Source organism: Centroberyx affinis, unplaced genomic scaffold (assembly GCF_046629955.1).
Source record: "Centroberyx affinis isolate AG114_WGS23_722 - 3 ecotype Tasmania unplaced genomic scaffold, CSIRO-AGI_Caff_v1 ptg003406l_1, whole genome shotgun sequence".
Taxonomy (NCBI): domain Eukaryota; kingdom Metazoa; phylum Chordata; class Actinopteri; order Beryciformes; family Berycidae; genus Centroberyx; species Centroberyx affinis.
In genome coordinates, this window is record NW_027281385.1 from 19,557 (window position 1) to 36,565 (window position 17,009).

At 41.5% G+C, this 17,009-nt stretch overlaps 1 protein-coding gene across 1 annotated transcript in view; it reads left to right on the plus strand.

Moving 5' to 3' along the window:
* The window catches only part of LOC139660861 (voltage-dependent N-type calcium channel subunit alpha-1B-like), a 28,357-nt gene extending 15,834 nt beyond the window's left edge, over positions 1–12,523 (plus strand). The window contains exons 13-20 of the mRNA XM_071539119.1: positions 9–118; positions 318–517; positions 625–754; positions 1,418–1,528; positions 3,936–3,974; positions 5,629–5,881; positions 8,258–8,486; positions 8,848–12,523. Coding sequence (XP_071395220.1) covers positions 9–118; positions 318–517; positions 625–754; positions 1,418–1,528; positions 3,936–3,974; positions 5,629–5,881; positions 8,258–8,486; positions 8,848–9,406 — 1,631 coding nt within the window. The 3' untranslated portion in view covers positions 9,407–12,523. The remainder of the gene's footprint in view (positions 1–8; positions 119–317; positions 518–624; positions 755–1,417; positions 1,529–3,935; positions 3,975–5,628; positions 5,882–8,257; positions 8,487–8,847) is intronic.
* Positions 12,524–17,009: the final 4,486 nt, after the last annotated feature.

Consider the following 17,009-nt stretch of genomic DNA (forward strand, 5'->3'; position numbering starts at 1 on the left):
TCTTCTAGACAATGAGCTGACAGTGGGGAAGGTCTACGCTGCCCTAATGATCTTTGACTACTATAAGCAGAATCGTGCCAAGAGACTCCAACAACAGCAGCCTTCAGGGGGAACTCAGGTACAGCATGCTAGCACACATGTGCTCAAACTGGGGATTGACTCTTTTGAAATGTCCCTTAGATGAAAAGGTGTCCATTTTAAAAAATAACAGTGAAATAGTCACCTTTTTTACCGGTCATCATTGTCTCATTAAAATCCCAAATAAACATTCTTCTTGAAACGCTCCACTTATAACGTTTGCTCTTGACTCCCTGCAGAGTAAAATGGGGGCCCTGTTCCGACCGATGCTGCCCTTAACTCACTTACAGGAAGTTGAACCGCCGTTCTCTACTCCCAAGCCACCGCCCCCATCTCAGCCTGACCCCGAGCCTCAGCCAGAGGCCCCACCCACTACCACCACCACCCCCACCGCTGCCGCCACCATCACCATCACCTCCTTGACCACTAGGGATGCATTGTGAGTGACCTTCAAGAACATTGCTTTCCCTTTTATTTAGATAGATAGATAGATAGATAAGCGCCATTTCACTCTTTCAATCAGTGCTGTTGTGTTTTTGTATACAGGCTAAACCAGAGAAGTGCCATAAAACATTCTCAGTCCGGAGATGTGTCTCAGGCAGCCCAGAGGCCCAAAGGCAGGAGGAACCTCCAGCGAGGCCAGTCAGAGGATGTGCCGTACTCTACCAAACCTCAGGTACACAGACACCAACCTTTTCTAACCCTCACAGCAAACTACTGCAAATACACTACCAGTCAAAAGTTTGGACACACCACATTTTTCTTTATTTTTACTACTTTCTACATTTTAGAATAATAGTAAAGACATCAAAACTATGAAATAACACAAATGGAATTATGCAGTGACCAAAAAACTGTTAAACAAATCAAAACTATCTTATATTTTAGATTCTTTAAAGTAGCCACCCTTTGCCTTGATGGACAGGCAAAGGCTTTGGAAAGAAATTCATACATAGGCCTCAACTTCACTATTTATATTTGTCTAAGAAACACATTTCAAGCATTTAAGCATAAGCCTTTAGATGGCTTTGAGAGAATGAAAAACATAGTACATTCAATCAGGTGTGTCCAAACTTTTAACTGGTAGTGTACATCCTCATAATGCTATGTCACATTCCAACTTGATTTAAATTACTAGCTCATTTTGCACATCAGTGAGCCACACACACACACACACACACACACATACAAGCACAGACACAGCCACATGCATACACACACATGGCCGCACACGTCTCATTTATTCATCTATTCCCACGTTCTAAAAACTGTATCTCCACTTGCAATGATGTCAGTATTATGTCTCTGCTCCATACACGCTCTGTTGTCGCTGCTTCAGGAATCGGTTGAGATGAAGCAGGTGGAGAGCACTTCAGATGCAGAGGGATATCCCGGCCTGGACGGCCACTGCAGAGCCGCCTCTTTGCCCCGACTCAACGCTGAGTACTATGTAAGCTCCCCGTTACTCACGCTCCCCTGCCTCTCGCCATGCTGCACGCAGAAAACACCTCTTTGCTTCAGTCACAACTGCCTTCTCACAATAATATCAGGTTTAGAAAATGCTGATGCTGTGGATACCTTGGATTTTTTTTTTAGCACTTGACAAAATAGTAAAACAAATGGCTGCTGTGATGTGTTGAGATTATAGACATCAGAAAGGGCTGAGAAAGGCGGATGGGATGCTGAGTGGTAGCGAGACGCAAGACAGAAGAGAGAGATGAATTACTAAAAGCAGCCACAGGCTAACTAAAGCAGAGTAGCTCTCTGTCAGTCCACATCAGCTCATCCTTCTGACCTCCCACTTTCAGGTTTGACAATTTTACAATATTTACTGAACAGGAAACTGTGAACACAGGTGGACACAGCAGTGAGGACAACATACAGTATATCTGCCAAATAATATAATTAGAAACTTGCTAAATTAGTGCTCCTCGGAAACTGAGATGCCGCACAGAGAAATTTTTTTTTTTTTTATTAATAAATTCATGATGATGAATGATCATCATATGCAAATGGGTCGATCTTCACCGGCCTATATCACCTCATTTATCATAATGTTAACATATTATTTGTATTATATTTCTTAATATTTCATTTGTTGTTGTTTTTTTAGAACTGGTTTGTGCTGTAAAACCACTTGTTCTAAGACATGTAATCACAATTTCTGTGATTCTGTCTTTTTTAAAATGCACTCCTCCAAAGTGATGGATAAACAATCTATATTTCACACATTATGTCCTCTAGGTGACCCTATAGGCCTGTAAATCTCAATAATTCAACCCTTAACTTCATCAATAGCCAGTTTTTATGTCCTTGTGTCAATGACATTAGAACTAGACGTTTTACCACCTTTTGTTAACTTTGTGATTAAATCCTAAATCCAAAATGTTGATATACATTATTCAAGACTTATTATTCCAAACTGCATGTGCTATCTTTAAGTATTTTGTAGTGGATTTGATTCAAATGATGAAATGTTACATATTCTGGACAGTTGAAAGGCACAAAATTTTTTAAATTATTTATAGGGAAAAGCAATGCATGACCCAAAGTCCATATAATAAATTCAGCATGCATATGTATAGTTAAGGAGCAGTATGGAAGATTATATTTGTGAATGAATGAGGGTTTATGGTTTTTATTATATCTGACACAAACCAAGCAAAAAAAAAGAGTGTTGTGAAAAAAAAATATAATGAAGAGGAAGAGGAAACATGGTTTGATGGCAAAGAGATCTACAACGTTTGTAAGAATTTTTTTTGTCCAAGTTTTCATGAATCTCTGATGTTTATATCTCCTGTTGAGACAGTTCAAATGATATAATTCATCCAATGCACTGAAGATAAAAAAACAAAAGTTGATAGTTTAAGTTAATAGCATATAGTGCACTACCCTGATCACAGAAATATTACAGGACATTAGATATGTAACGATAATGTCTTTGTTTTGAAATCTCAGGGATAATATTGTAAAAAAATGTCTACTAAAATATGTTTGGTGTACTCCAACTTCCACAAATGCAATTGATTATAAATCTCAAAGAACATCACTTATCATTTATTTTTATATTTCATACAAAGTCTTTCCTCACTAGACATCACGCTCTACTAGGTTCTCATCTAATAACTCTCATCAGTGCTGCATGATTGCAGTAATCCATCGCAGTATTTTATTAATTAATTTCACTCATTGTCATCCATTGTTTTTTTTTTTATTTATTTCTGTGTCATTTTGTGATCCACCTTCTGCTGTCTGCTTTGTATGGGTGTCAAGATATTTTTCTTTTCACCATTTTTTCTGTTTCCTTGATTGTTTCACTTGTCTGATCATATGAATCTTGTCGGTTTAGCTTCGCTGTGCTGTCTGTCTGTCTGTGTCTCTGTCTGTCTGTGTCTCTGTCTGTCTGTCTCTCTGTCTGTCTCTCTGTCTGTCTGTCTGTCTGTCTGTGTCTCTGTCTGTTTGTCTGTGTCTCTGTCTGTCTGTCTGTCTGTGTCTCTGTCTGTCTGTCTGTCTGTCTGTCTGTCTGTCTGTCTGTCTGTCTGTCTGTCTGTCTGTCTCTGTGTTGATCTGTCTCTCTGCGCCCCGGCCCTCTCCCATTCCTTCACAAGTGCTATCCTTACATTTTTTGTTGCATTTTGATATCTCTCTCTCTCTCTCTCTCTCTCTCTCTCTCTCTCTCTCTCTCTAAGCCTTTTATTTAGTTTCCTGCACACATTTCTATATCCTCTCCTTTCTCCCTCCCTCCCTCCCTCCCTCCACTCCTTCCGCCTCTCCTCTTCTGTCTTCCCCTTTCTCCTAATTTTGATGCCCACGGCTAATTTTTTGCCCACCTCCCTCTTGTGTGTGCTGTCTGATAGCGGAGCCACCCTCGCCACGCCCCTGGGACCCACCTGGCAGTATGTACCACCTGTTGTACCGCCTCTCTCTCTCTCTCTCTCTTTCTCTCTCTCTCTCTCTCTGTTTCCTCTTCCCATGACTGTGTTAGCCTCCATGTGCTCCTTTCATCCTAGTGCAGAGTTCACACACTCTCTCCATCAGTGACCATGGACAAAGTGACACTCCTAGATTATAACATTAATCATTTACTGGTATGGCTGATGGCCACATTACACGCAACGCACAAAATTACCTCACCCACCACCACATAATTTTCATGGCGCTTTTGTATTTTGGCCCTGGAAAATTATTCTTATGTGTAGCCAGGGTATGACAAGCACTCTGTCCTGCTTTTCCGCCATTAAGTACAGTGGTACTACATTTTGGTAAAATGTGGTTGTGTGTGTGTTGTTATGTAGTGTGTAGTTTTGTGAGTCAGTGCGTGGTTGTGACAGAAGGCAGGGACAGCACTACTGCTTTCCTGCTTCGAAATAACTGTAATTTCTTTCAACTACACTGCAAGAAATGTCCAGCCTTACTTGCCATTTCATGTTGCATTCAGTCTTAAAATCGTATTTTTCTTACGTGAAAAACTCAAATTATCTCTTGAATCTTCTTGAGTTAAGTGACATTTTCATTACGTTTAATGTAGAAATCTTCCTCATTTCTGAGCGCTGCCACTTGCTTCAAGACTCTTCTTGAAATAATTTGAGCATTAGGAAAAAAGCAAGTCTATCTCACTCTATGAGCACTCAATTTTTATTTTACAAAGTAAGATTTTAAGACTGCATACTAGATAAAATGACTTGTTAACATGAATATTTTTAGCAGTGTCGTTGTGATATATATCGTTGTTCCTGACTGTAGCTACGGGCTAGACTGTGGGATAGGAACTGGAGGAACAGCATGATCACCAGAAATAATAGATACTAGAAAAAAAAGAAAAAAAACTATCACGTGAAATGATTAAACCTTGGTACAAACTGGCACGAGAGCTAGGCTGTAACCAGCAGGTGGGGTGATAACTTAGCAGCTGTTCCAGTTCCCTATCACATCAGTCTGTTGCCTGGTAGCTGGCACCGGTCAGCAAGATAAGAATTAGGTGGGGTGGTGACAACGTCCTCAAAGAAGCTATTATTGTATATCGATGATTAAAATTCACATATATACAGTTTTAATACCTGCGGTGAAATTGGGGGACATAAGATGTTTAATAGAACATAATGTGTGGAAGTATTGGCTCTGTGGAGCTTTGAAGAATTTGTGATGCAATTATTACACTTCTCTCTAAGCTGAGAAGTGGCATCTTGAGGAAATGGAGAGTAAAAGCATGAAATGCTTCAAAGACCAATATCAACACCCCAACTATTCTTAGTTAACTAGCAGAGTGTTACACATTAGTGGCGCCTTAAATAATGAGCAGCAGTAAGTATTCAAATTGTTTGTCTGTCAGAATTTCTTGCACATTCTTCTCAGACCTTTCAACGTCTGTGCCTGGAGAAGAACGGGTTGAACATCGGTCTCAAGCCAAAAGAATAGTGTCCTCTGGTTGTGCCTTTTGTGTGTTGTGGATAGTTTGGTGATCCAGTCGTAGTGGTTTGGGTGTAACCACCACAGCCGCCCCTCTCTTCTACTTTCCCCCTATAATTGTCCACCTCTCTGTTTCTCTCTCAGCCAATTGCCGACCTTAGTCCCATCAGGCGCTCGGCGTCCTCGCTGACACCTCAGCGCCCCCAGGAGGTGAGTCTGAAGGAGTACGGCCTGGAGCGGCCCGTCCATGCCGAGTGCTCCCCGGGGCAGATCCAGGGCCAGGACAGAGCGCACCACCATCACCACCACCACCGCTGCCATCGACGCAGGGACAAGGACAAGGACAAGAGGCAGTCCTTCGATAGAGCGGCCTCAGTGCAGCCGTCCAGCCCTGCCGGTGAGAGCAGCACTGGGGCCAGACTTCCTATCTGCAAAATACTGTCTTTTCATTTAATGATCAATAGGCATTTTTAAAGTGATGCAGTGGATTTTTAATGGTTTGCATTAGTCACAGGTTAATAAACCTTACTCAGCATCTAAAGGATGAAAAGGAAACTCAAAATGAATGTGGGACTTAGTATGAGATTATATTTTTTGTTAATTCATTTTGCGGGATACTATGAGGCTGCATGACATACAGGTAAGTAAGTAAGTAACATTTTATTTATATAGCACATTTACTACACTGGGAAACTTAATGTGCTTCAGAGAAAACCAAAACTTAAACAAGGCAGACAGTACAAATTGTACAAATACATATATATACATTCACACATTGAAACAAACAAAAACAAACACAGGCACACACACACATGCCAGGATGCCAGTCTGTTGCACATTTTGTTAGCACATTTGTACTAACAAAGCATCTAAAGATGTCCAACAGGGGAGAGGAGTTCATTATTAGGTCGTTGAGAGATTAATTCATATAATAGAGCAAGAGGCACATCCTCATAGAAACAGGGCTTCACTTTCATGCCAAGGGAGAGAGAGATAGCAGACTTGGCTTTCATTCCAAATCGCTTGGACGCCTTTACATAGTGGTAGAAATTCCTTATGGGATTAAGGGTCCATGATCGGGTTATGTAGGTAAAGGGGTTTCTGTTGCGCTTCCCCAGAGGAGTTCAGCCAGGGATTTTGCATGTCAGGCTTTCCATCTGACTAGCAAAGAGAGTTATGAGCTCCCAGAGGAAAATCTGCTTTGTTGGGGATTTTTTTTTTTCTCTTTCTTTTGTATCCGTCGCTGCCTTTGTACTCTGACCTCGACAGTCACAGTTATGAAATGCAGACTAAGCTCCCTAATAGGTGCTGGGGATGGCTGCTCTATCCACAGAAGGCTGATGTAAATAACTTTACGTGTGCAGTTGTTACAAATGAATGAGGTTAAATTTTCATTTTCTTGTTTCTGGAGAACAGCGGCAAATTGAGGAATAAATAAGGAATAAGGTATCAGAATCAGAATCAGAATCTGAAATACTTTATTGATCCCCGAGGGGAAATTGGGTTACATTGCAGTTGCTCACATTGTAGAAGAGAATATATATAAGCATAGAGAAATTATAAGAAATTATAAGAAATAGAATAGAAATAAGAAAGTAAGAAATATGTAATGTGCATTATACTACAATATATAACAATGAGAATACTAAGAATTAAGGTAGTAGGTCACATGGACACCTGCACATACACACACACATACATGTTGATCAATGTGTTTTTGATCCTTGTTTTACTCCCATTTGAACTGTTGGTAATATTATGCCAAACTTTATAAAGCCTATTGAATTGTCATCTTTCACACATACTCTCATTCTCACTTCACATAAATGCGTACACACATACATGGATACACAGACACTATTATACAGTGTATCTACTTACCCTACTGTACATTTAATGCTTTTGACACACAGACTGGGTGTGGCAGCCTGCATCCCCTGTTTGCCATGGATGAGGTCGTGTTTTCCACTCACAGTAAACTCCATGAAGCGGAGCAGCCGGAGCACTAGAGTGTCCTACCCACCGTTGGGGGTCATCTGTTAGATCATTTGCAATTGAGATGCACTAGAAAATGAGTGAAATTGGCAGATTATCTGACAGATTATTTCACTTGCTTTAATAGAAGCAACACTGTAAGGCTGAATGCAATATTAAGTTACTTTTTTCTTTACGATGTAAAGGGTTCTGGTCACAATCTCTGTTGGCCATCAGGGGGTCATCTGCTGGAGCGATTAGACCCTGATAGCCGGTGGCAGGGTGTTTTTTGTGTTAACGTTGGAGGGCAGCAGCTGGGCTTTATTGCCTAGATAAAAGGCCACAGCGGACAGGCTCAGCCTAGGGATTTATGGGTAGCTCTTAGTCAGATAGCAGCACATACAGCAGCCCCTGCTGGACCTGTTAGAGCGAGAGAGAGACTTTCTCTTCCTTAAAACTTGTCATACTAGTGGGAGGATCTGACACGTTAGAATGATGAATAGGCTTTTGTGTTTCTGTCATCGTGGTTTTAATCTGAGAAAGGAAATTATTCCAGGGTCGGAGAAAGCCATTCCCCTACAATGCTTTGCTTTATGCCACTGTAAAATGGCTGGCACACACCCAGGGCCCAGAAACATCCCAATAAATACACGTGGACACACACACGCATGCTCACACACAGACACACACACACACACACACACACACACACACGGTGCTATGTGAGTCATTTGCCCTTTATGTTATATATGTTATCCACCTGCTCTTCCTCCTTTTATTTGCTGCTGTCATCCTTCAGGTGTGTTCACTGACCCTTCAGCTGAAGGCTTGTCCAGAGAGCGAGCGAGAGAGCGGGACCGAGGCCGGTCTCATGAGAGGAGGCACCACTCCGCAGCGGGAGAGAAGCAGCGCTACTACTCTTGTGAGCGTTACGGCAGCAGGGAGCAATGCCACACCAAGTCAGCCGGCCCGAGTCGATCCACCTCCCCAGGAGATGGTCAGGACTCTGGGTTCCTCAAACAGGTGAGGTGCCTTCCATGTTTGGTGGATGCTGCTCGAGGGATACTGCTTCTCTGACACTGTGCTCAGACCCTCGGGTGAAATGTTTACATGTGTGTCTCAGAGGCATATGTGACAAAATACATTTGTAATTATGCTGTATGCAATATGGTGATTGAAGTGCTCTAAAATGCTTTAAAAAAAGGTAGGAAACTCTAACCTAAAGACTCTCAAAGATTCTAACTGCTTCTTGATCCAGGCAAGTTTAGCATTTTGTAAAGATTTTTCACATTTTTCCCTACTACTTATTGTTGTTGATTTTTCTTTTTTCCCATTGTTCTGCCCATCCACCCCCTCATCATCACTGTGTTCCTCTCCTCAGCATGGTAGCAGTGTGGTTAAAGCTGGCCCTGTAGCGCTAACCTCTGGCTCCACCACACCGGGCCGTGGTCGCAGACAGCTCCCCCAGACCCCCCTCACCCCTCGCCCCGCTGTGGCCTACAAGACTGCCAACTCTTCGCCTGTACAGTCCAGTGCCAGCACCGCTACGACGGGGCACCAGTCTCGCCTCAGCCGCGGCTTCTCGGAGCACGATCGCCTACTCGGGGGCCACGAAGAGTCCCCGATTCCCGTCACCCGCATAGGTTCGGACCCCAGCCTGAACCCCCAGCAGCGGGATGCTCCTCAACAGGGCCTCCTCGAGGACACGGAGGACTTCCAAGACGCTGTCAGCACCCACGGAGGGGGCCGCTTCCCCAGAACCACTGCCTCCACTACAGCCTCAGCTTCACACGGAGCCGCTGCCCCCGCCACAGCACCTGCCACACAGGGCCGGGCTGGGGCGGTGCCAAACGGGTACCACTTCACCCTGGGGGTCAACTCTGCGTCTGGGTCTGGTACTAGAGGAACAGGTAGTCTCAGGGAGAGGGAGGAGGAGGACTGGTGCTAACATGGCTGAACACGTTTGGAAGTATTTTGAGTGTGAGCTTTGCAAGGGGCAGCTCATCAGTGTTGTACAGTGTTGATGTCAGGTCATATGTGCTGGTAGGTGGCCAACGGATAATTACAGAAGGAGTTATGTTTAGGAAAAAGCCAGTGGAAAGTGCTGTAAAATGGAAAAAAAAATCATTCCAGTTTTGTAGTGTTATTCTCTCCTTTTTATACAAAGGACTCTTTAAGGAAAAAGGATGCTAATGACTTTTTTCTATCTACCCCCTTTCTTGCACTGAAATTCTACTTTATTTCAACGGTGTGTGCAAAGTGCATAGCACATGTGAAGACCCTTAAGTATTTTGCCTTGGCCAGTAAAAATCAACGTTTTAGCAGAAGACAAAAGCCAAAATCTCCTCATTCTTTTGAGTGGGGGGTAAAATGAAGACTATGAACTGTGTTTTGATTCAGCACTCAACATGAGACCCCTCTGAATGCCTCCATCCTAGCCTGCTCATTCCTGGTGTGAAATGTGGCTGCTCAAAACACTATTGTTACTATTACGTTTTTTTTTTATCATTCTGTTGCTGTTTGCCATGGAAATGAAATGAGATGTCTACAGGTTCAACTTGAACATAATCAATGTGTCACTCAAGGGATGATGGAAAAAATGCACTACCACCAAATCCTTTTCCTCTCTGGAGAAAGTTTTTTTTTTTTTTTTTCACATCAACTCTTTCTAAAGAGGAACTGTGGGGTTCTCACTGACAGGCTTTGCCAATTCTGACCAGAACAGATATTAGGAATTACATTTTTATGTAGATCTTGAACTTTTCTCTCATGTCACCTACCGAACACAGCGAGTGACGTGACAAACTGTCACTCAAAGAAAAAAAAAAAGAAACACAGAAACTCAAGATTCTAGTTTATTTAGAACGGGACTAGAGTAGTTTGACTATCTTTTCATGATGTTCATGTTTTTGTAAATTGTACCAGATGTAAATTTTTTGAATGCATATATGGATTAGATCAACTCTTTTCTGACGTTATGTGGCTGAATACTAAGTGCCTCGCTTTCAAGATGTATTAAAGTTACGATGCAGCCTGGCTTTGGGTAGGATGGACTTATGGATGGAATATGGAAGATGTAAGTATAAATACCTGACAGAAAGTGGTTATGCATATATATAAATATATATAGAGAAACAAAGGTGAAGTGTGTATTGAAAGGCAATGGATTTCTCCTTGGGATAGAACAAAGCTCTTGTTTGAATCTAGAATAATGGACAGAATGCAAAAAATTCTTTCTGTACTGAATCTTGTGGTAGGTAAGTCAGAATTACAGATCCAAAGTAAGCAATGTAGTGCATGCCAGGGTCTTGAACTTGTCAAAAAAATCGTGTCTGTACTTTTGCTTAAGGGTGTATGGTAAGCTTTTGCCTTTCTCTTTCAAATATACTGCCAGAGTGAGATGGTGGAAAATGGGTTATCAATGGGAAAAAGTGCCATTTGTGATTTCCCATCAACAAAAAATTCCCATCAGCAGTCTGATACCCATGAATATCATATTCAGAAACACTTGCCTCCTTCGAACATATCTGTCAGTTTATGTCCGGTATATGAAAACAAGATCTGCCATATTTGCCCAAATTTCACGGGTTTCTTTTCTCCTGGTCTCTTTCCACTGAGAGCAGTATTGTGTGAAGGTTTGTAGTTAGGGAACCTATTTGTGTATTCACAGGTAAAATAAAGAGTTGTGTTGTTGCTGCTGACTGTTGACTTAAAGTAGGGCTATGCAACAAGACGACACTTCATCTGCCCTGTAGCTTTACCCTCTGGACTCTCCAGATTCAGGCTTTAGCATGATTGTGACCAAATTTTACATAATGATTTATGTATGAAGAGTTGTAAATTGTAAAAGTATATTATATGATGTACAGTTGACTGAAAACACACTGAGGCACAAATGGTATAAAAGTTAATATATGTGAAACACAGGGCATTTTGAGGTTGGCAAGTTGATTGCATGACGCCTACCCAGATAGAACCACCCAAAATGTTAAACTGTGTTCTTTGTAGACCGGGGTCAAATTGTATTTCGAAATAATTCTTAGTTTTTGTTTTAACTTGCTCGGAGCTCCAGATGGCCGGGGTTACCTGCATCAGGACAGTAAATTTTGCGTTAGTGTCTGGTAAGCTGTCAATCACTGAAAGATAAATTGACTTTCAAACATTTTTGTGTGATTGTCTAAATGTTTTGGTGCTCATTGTATTGTCCTGAGTCAAAAACTCTATCCGTCTGGTAGGCCACTCCTAACAGGTTAAAACAAAGGCTATTCTTGATTTGCAAATATTATTTGACCCAAGTCTGGTTATTCCCCAGTGTATTTAATCAGAATTCACCTTTTAATTTCACTTCCTGTAGTCTTATATATTGTGCAATCTATATGATAGATCGTCTAAAAGGTGACATTTTAGACTTGGAAGCAATAAGGTCTAACAACAGTATAACTATGGGCATGGCTCTGTTCTTGACAAAGGTAACATTATAGATTGCTAGTTTTCCCACAGTCTTTAAACGTCCCTGTAAGTTGCCATAGTTGGAGGAGAGATTTGTGTGCTTCCCTACAGTAGATTTAAGAAAGACCCTGCATTTTCTCTGACCTCATCAGCCCGCTATAAGCCCTATTTCAACAGGGTGGCAAATTTGACCAGTTTTGTCTCTGCATTCCTCATCCAGTTTTGCTATGGCTACGCCCCCCCACCCCCCCCCACCCCCCGGACATGTCATGTTTGCATGTTCTGAGAAAATAATGTGCATGTGCAAAAAAAACAAAGATTGAGACATTGTTTGACTTCATTCAGTCCATGATTTGTACAATCTGTTTCCTGGTTGTATTTTCTGATTATCTAAACACACAATGTATCTGGTTCAGGTAAAAAAAAAAAGAAAAAAGAGCTTGAATAACATTTTAACACAGCTATTTGAACCACCCGAGTGGAAACAAGGTTCTTTCTCAGAAAAGAGGTTCTGGAGTGGCTGAATCCTTTGCTGCCTGATCTGTTACTTGACTGTCGATCCCACAGTCATTTCTACTGTACCTATAGATTTTGTATGAATATAAGTCCTTGAATAAAGAGATATGATTATGAAAATTCAAGATATAGATTTTTTTTCTCTCCCCCAATTCTAATTTGAGGCCTTTCCGAGGTATAGGATTACATGAAGATTGCATAGGTGGAGACCATGCAGGAATTTAATTGGTCCAAATTAAAGGAAAGGGCGGGGATTTGCCTGGGTTACACATTTGGCGCGCTCCAGTCTGCTCTGCAGCTGCAGGAGGAGAGAAGGTGCTGCTGGCTGAGGTCCACACGTTACCGGTACCAGGACATATGAAGAGGATGAGAAGCTAGTCCAGATCCTACTCGTGCAAACAAGGTGGAAGGAGGAAAACAAAGAAAGTGCCGTTCAACAATCCTCCTGACTTTGGCTATTGTTTCATGAACACTTTGCAGAGAGAAGCTCATTTTATCTTGACCCCCAAAACAAACTTTGGCGTTTGCCTTGATCATAACCTCAGTTGGAAAAAACGGGTTATTTTATTGAACAGTTGATGATTCACAGCACGAGAGAAGATGTTACGCTGCTTAATTAAATGGACAGTTTGCCTTCTTGGGCTTATATGGACCAGCACTGCCTCAGCTGATGATGCACCGATGGATTTCGCAGGCGAGTCAGGTTCCGGGATGTTGCCGACAGGTAAGGGAGATGCAACGTCATACCTGTACAGGCTCTTACAGCTGTAATATCAATGCTGGTTTTTCTAAATTACCGTATAGTTAGTGTTTCAAAACGTGATATTCAGCATGAATTATGTGACAATATGAATAGGAGAGTTTTCCTGCTATGTGTTAGATGGTGTGTGCCTCGTGCAGGATTTGTTAAATGTCAGGTTTTTTCATTTACAAGTGCTCCTAGGCGTACTTGGTTCGGCCTGTCTAGTTTTCAAAAGGGAAACTAATTCAGGGAATTATTCAGTTACTCTGAGTGAAATAATTCCGTCAATTTGACACATTCCTGAAATGTCTACCCGGCCAAGCACTTTATTAGCTTGTAGGTAAGTTCCCCCAGGTTGAAGTGATGCCATACAGCACATCATATATTCCAGAGCAGGTATGCGCACCTGCAATGATTGAAGGGCGATCTAACGAACGTTTTTGAACAGGCTCTGATCTAGATGTTATGGTACATTATTAGCTGGCACTGACAGCATCGCGTCAATTAGGTAAGAATTAAAAGTTCAACAACACGAAAAACTCAGTAGGCTAGCAGGTGGCATCTATGCAGGATTTTGGTTTCCATTACCAACAGATCTGTTGTATCTGATGGTCTACACCTGCACCTTACAAAAATTAGGCTGTAAAATTAGGCTGACTGTAAACCCTCCCTCCCATTTAGCCCTGAAATAACCACCAGAATTCAAGTCAAGTCAACTTTATTTAGAAAACACATTTAAAATCAACTACCATTGACCAAAGTGCTGTAAAATTTAAGAAGAAAAAAAAAAAAAAAGAACACACAAAGCAAAGAACAGCAGTGAACAATAACACCAAGACATCACAAAACATCAAAAGCCAGGGAGAACAATGGCTTTTGAGGCGTTTAACTGTTGTAATTTACATTGTTCTCTTCTCCAATGTCCTCTATAAAGCTGAATATTAATGGTCATTAGTGGTTGTGCCATAGTCTTGTTTGTCATGCTAAATTTGCTGCCACATTAACAATGTACAGCACCTGTGAAGGGCCTATGCCACAGAATAGCAGCAGGCCGATATATTTGTCAGATCCTAATCAGCAGGAGTTCAAACCATAATTTGTTCAGTGCAGCCGCTGAGTCTTTGCTCCTGTAAGCGGTCACTTTGTCAGCAGGTAGAGGAATATCTTTCTTCTCATCAGTCGTCCCTCTGGCACTCAGTAGCCTCAGTCAGTTGTACCTCATGCTGTAACTCTCAATGCCCGTCTTTGCGTTTTCCCTCCTTCTCCCTGTTAACAATACGCTCATGCTCATCTACATTCGGAGAGGGAACCCAAAACATTTGTGAATGAATAATGGTTGGCAAGCTTTCTGAAGACTAAACACAGACCACAGTGAGGTAGTAAGGTTTCACCGCTTGCGCTTTAGGCCAATGCATTTGTTTGAAATGTTTTTGTTCATCAAAACCAGCTTCTTAAAGAAGAATACTGATTTAAAGAATTCTTAAGTATACATTTGTTAGTCAGATTTCCATCCCATTGGCATTTGTTGAACATCAACAACTCTTTCCCAAAGTTAAAGCCCTTAAAGCCAAGATCTGTGGTTTCACATGAATGTAACTGTTTACCCCATAAAATGCTCCACTGACGATGAATGGGAGACTGACTTTGGGTTAATGCTTGTCTGAACAAATTGTCTTTACAGCCTGATATTGCTTCTGAATATGCACCTTTATTGACAAATAATAATTCTGGCCATTGTCAGCTTGTCCAATTCATTCTCCATTCGGCTGTCAGTATGACAAAACAAATTATGAGCCAAGACAATATTTCTTTTGCTATCACCTCAGAAATTCAATAGTTTCTTTAGACTTTATTTTAGACTTTTTTTTATGCCCTTAAGAAATGTTTGGGCTTGCTGATTGCATCATGCACACAAAATGTCCCAAGTTTGTTGAACCTGAAGCCAATACTCATTGACAGCTATTAAATCACATGGAATGCTTCCATTGTGCCAAGCAGACTTAGCAAATCAATCACAACACATTCATCATCTTACTCACATGAACTTCATGTCCATAGCCAATGCTGTTGTGTGTGCTTTCACTGCCTGGCTTTCATGTTTTACTGTGAGTGCTGATACAGTGACACGGTATCCTTAGGTTGACATTGCGTTTCGGGGCTGTATTTGAGTTAGATAATTTTTTTTACACATCCATGTCCTGATGAAATTTATCTTACATTGCAGCTTGGCTAGGTGCCCAAGTGTGTCATGTCTGGATTCCACCACATCACACACACTGTTTATTTTCCTGTTTCAGTTTTATCACGTTTCCTCTTTATTATCAGCTGCAGTGTACTGTACATCGTAGCCACATAGGGGACCCTAAGAGAGACGTCTGAGAACGGGGATCCAGCTGAGGGCTTGGATTAGACTGCTGAAGTGACAGACAAATCCTGGGGCGTGTTGACTGAACCCAGCCCCATGTTCTCTGTTGAATGTTTTCACTGTATGTTTTGAAAAGGGTCCCGAGAGTTGCTGTAGATGGCAGAGTGCGAAAACCTTCTTTAAACAGTTTTGATTTTCATTGAATAGGCCGGCGATTATGTAATGTTGAGATAATAATCTTCTAGGCAGCCATATAATCAAGACTTGAGGTTACTCAGTTGTTGTTAGGTTTTCTCAGTTAAAACTTATTTCTATCATGCCCTGTAGTAACTGAGCTCATCTGGGAATTTGTAATTACTGTTAATACAGTGATGACCACTCAATAAATGAATAAATGCAGTATTATTATTATAAGATTATCTCAAGCCAGTGTAAGGGAATCTCAAGCAACGTGGTCCTGTAGCTCAACTGGGGTCACTGGTGCTACCAGTGCTAATGACGTATACAGTCATGGTTTTATAGTGTGCTTTGGATAAAATCGTCCACCAAAGGGCACGTGTCAAACAGAGATTGAATAGATGTAGAGCTGTATTATCATAGCCCAAGACACAGCAGATGTGACTAAAGCGGCTGTGATCCATGGTGTGCCTAGCTGCCTGCTTTGACTATAATCACATCGGTTGAGGCGGACTTTGGTGGTAACTCTGTTACCGAGACATCACGACAGAGCAGAGTGCAGAATAAATGAAAAAGCAGGAGATAGAGAGGGAATGAGAGAAAAATAAAGAGGGAACCCACAAGGTATCCTCCATCGTGATCTACTGTGTAAGAGTCAGTCATGTTCATATTTGAACCCTCACTGACTGCAATGAATCACATATGCATGAAGACAGCTTGTTTCACCCAAGGTTGATGAATTGCATTCATTCACTCGATGACGTTTAAACCAAAATTCCTCTGGAGGTGATTTATCTGTTTGACTAGTGTGTCATTGTCAAGCCAGCTTTAATTTGACTTGACACAGACAGACAGAGCCTCTGTCTGTGCGTGCTGAGCACATCATGCGCCGGGCCGGCCTGGTAGAGAAATAATGTAACATAACTCTCTGGGTAGAGCTTTGATCCCGTCCAATGTGAGTCTTTGTAGGTCAAGTCCAAACTCATCCTGATCCTTTTATGAGCCTGAACGTAATTCATTTTTCTTTTATAGCTCCCTTTCTGCAGAAACAACAAGCTCCACATACACACTCACTCATACACACACTCAATCCATCTATCCATTTATTAGGGATGGGACAATATATTGAAAGTCAATATATCGCAAAAAAAAGAGAAATTAATTGTGATATTAGCTACATTTTATTCCACTGTAGTAACCACAAATGAGACGGCTTAACCATCACAATTTCTCCTTCCTCCCCTTCCTTCCGCTCTCCTTCCAAATTATGTTATTTACACTTTATAATGACATTTTTAATTG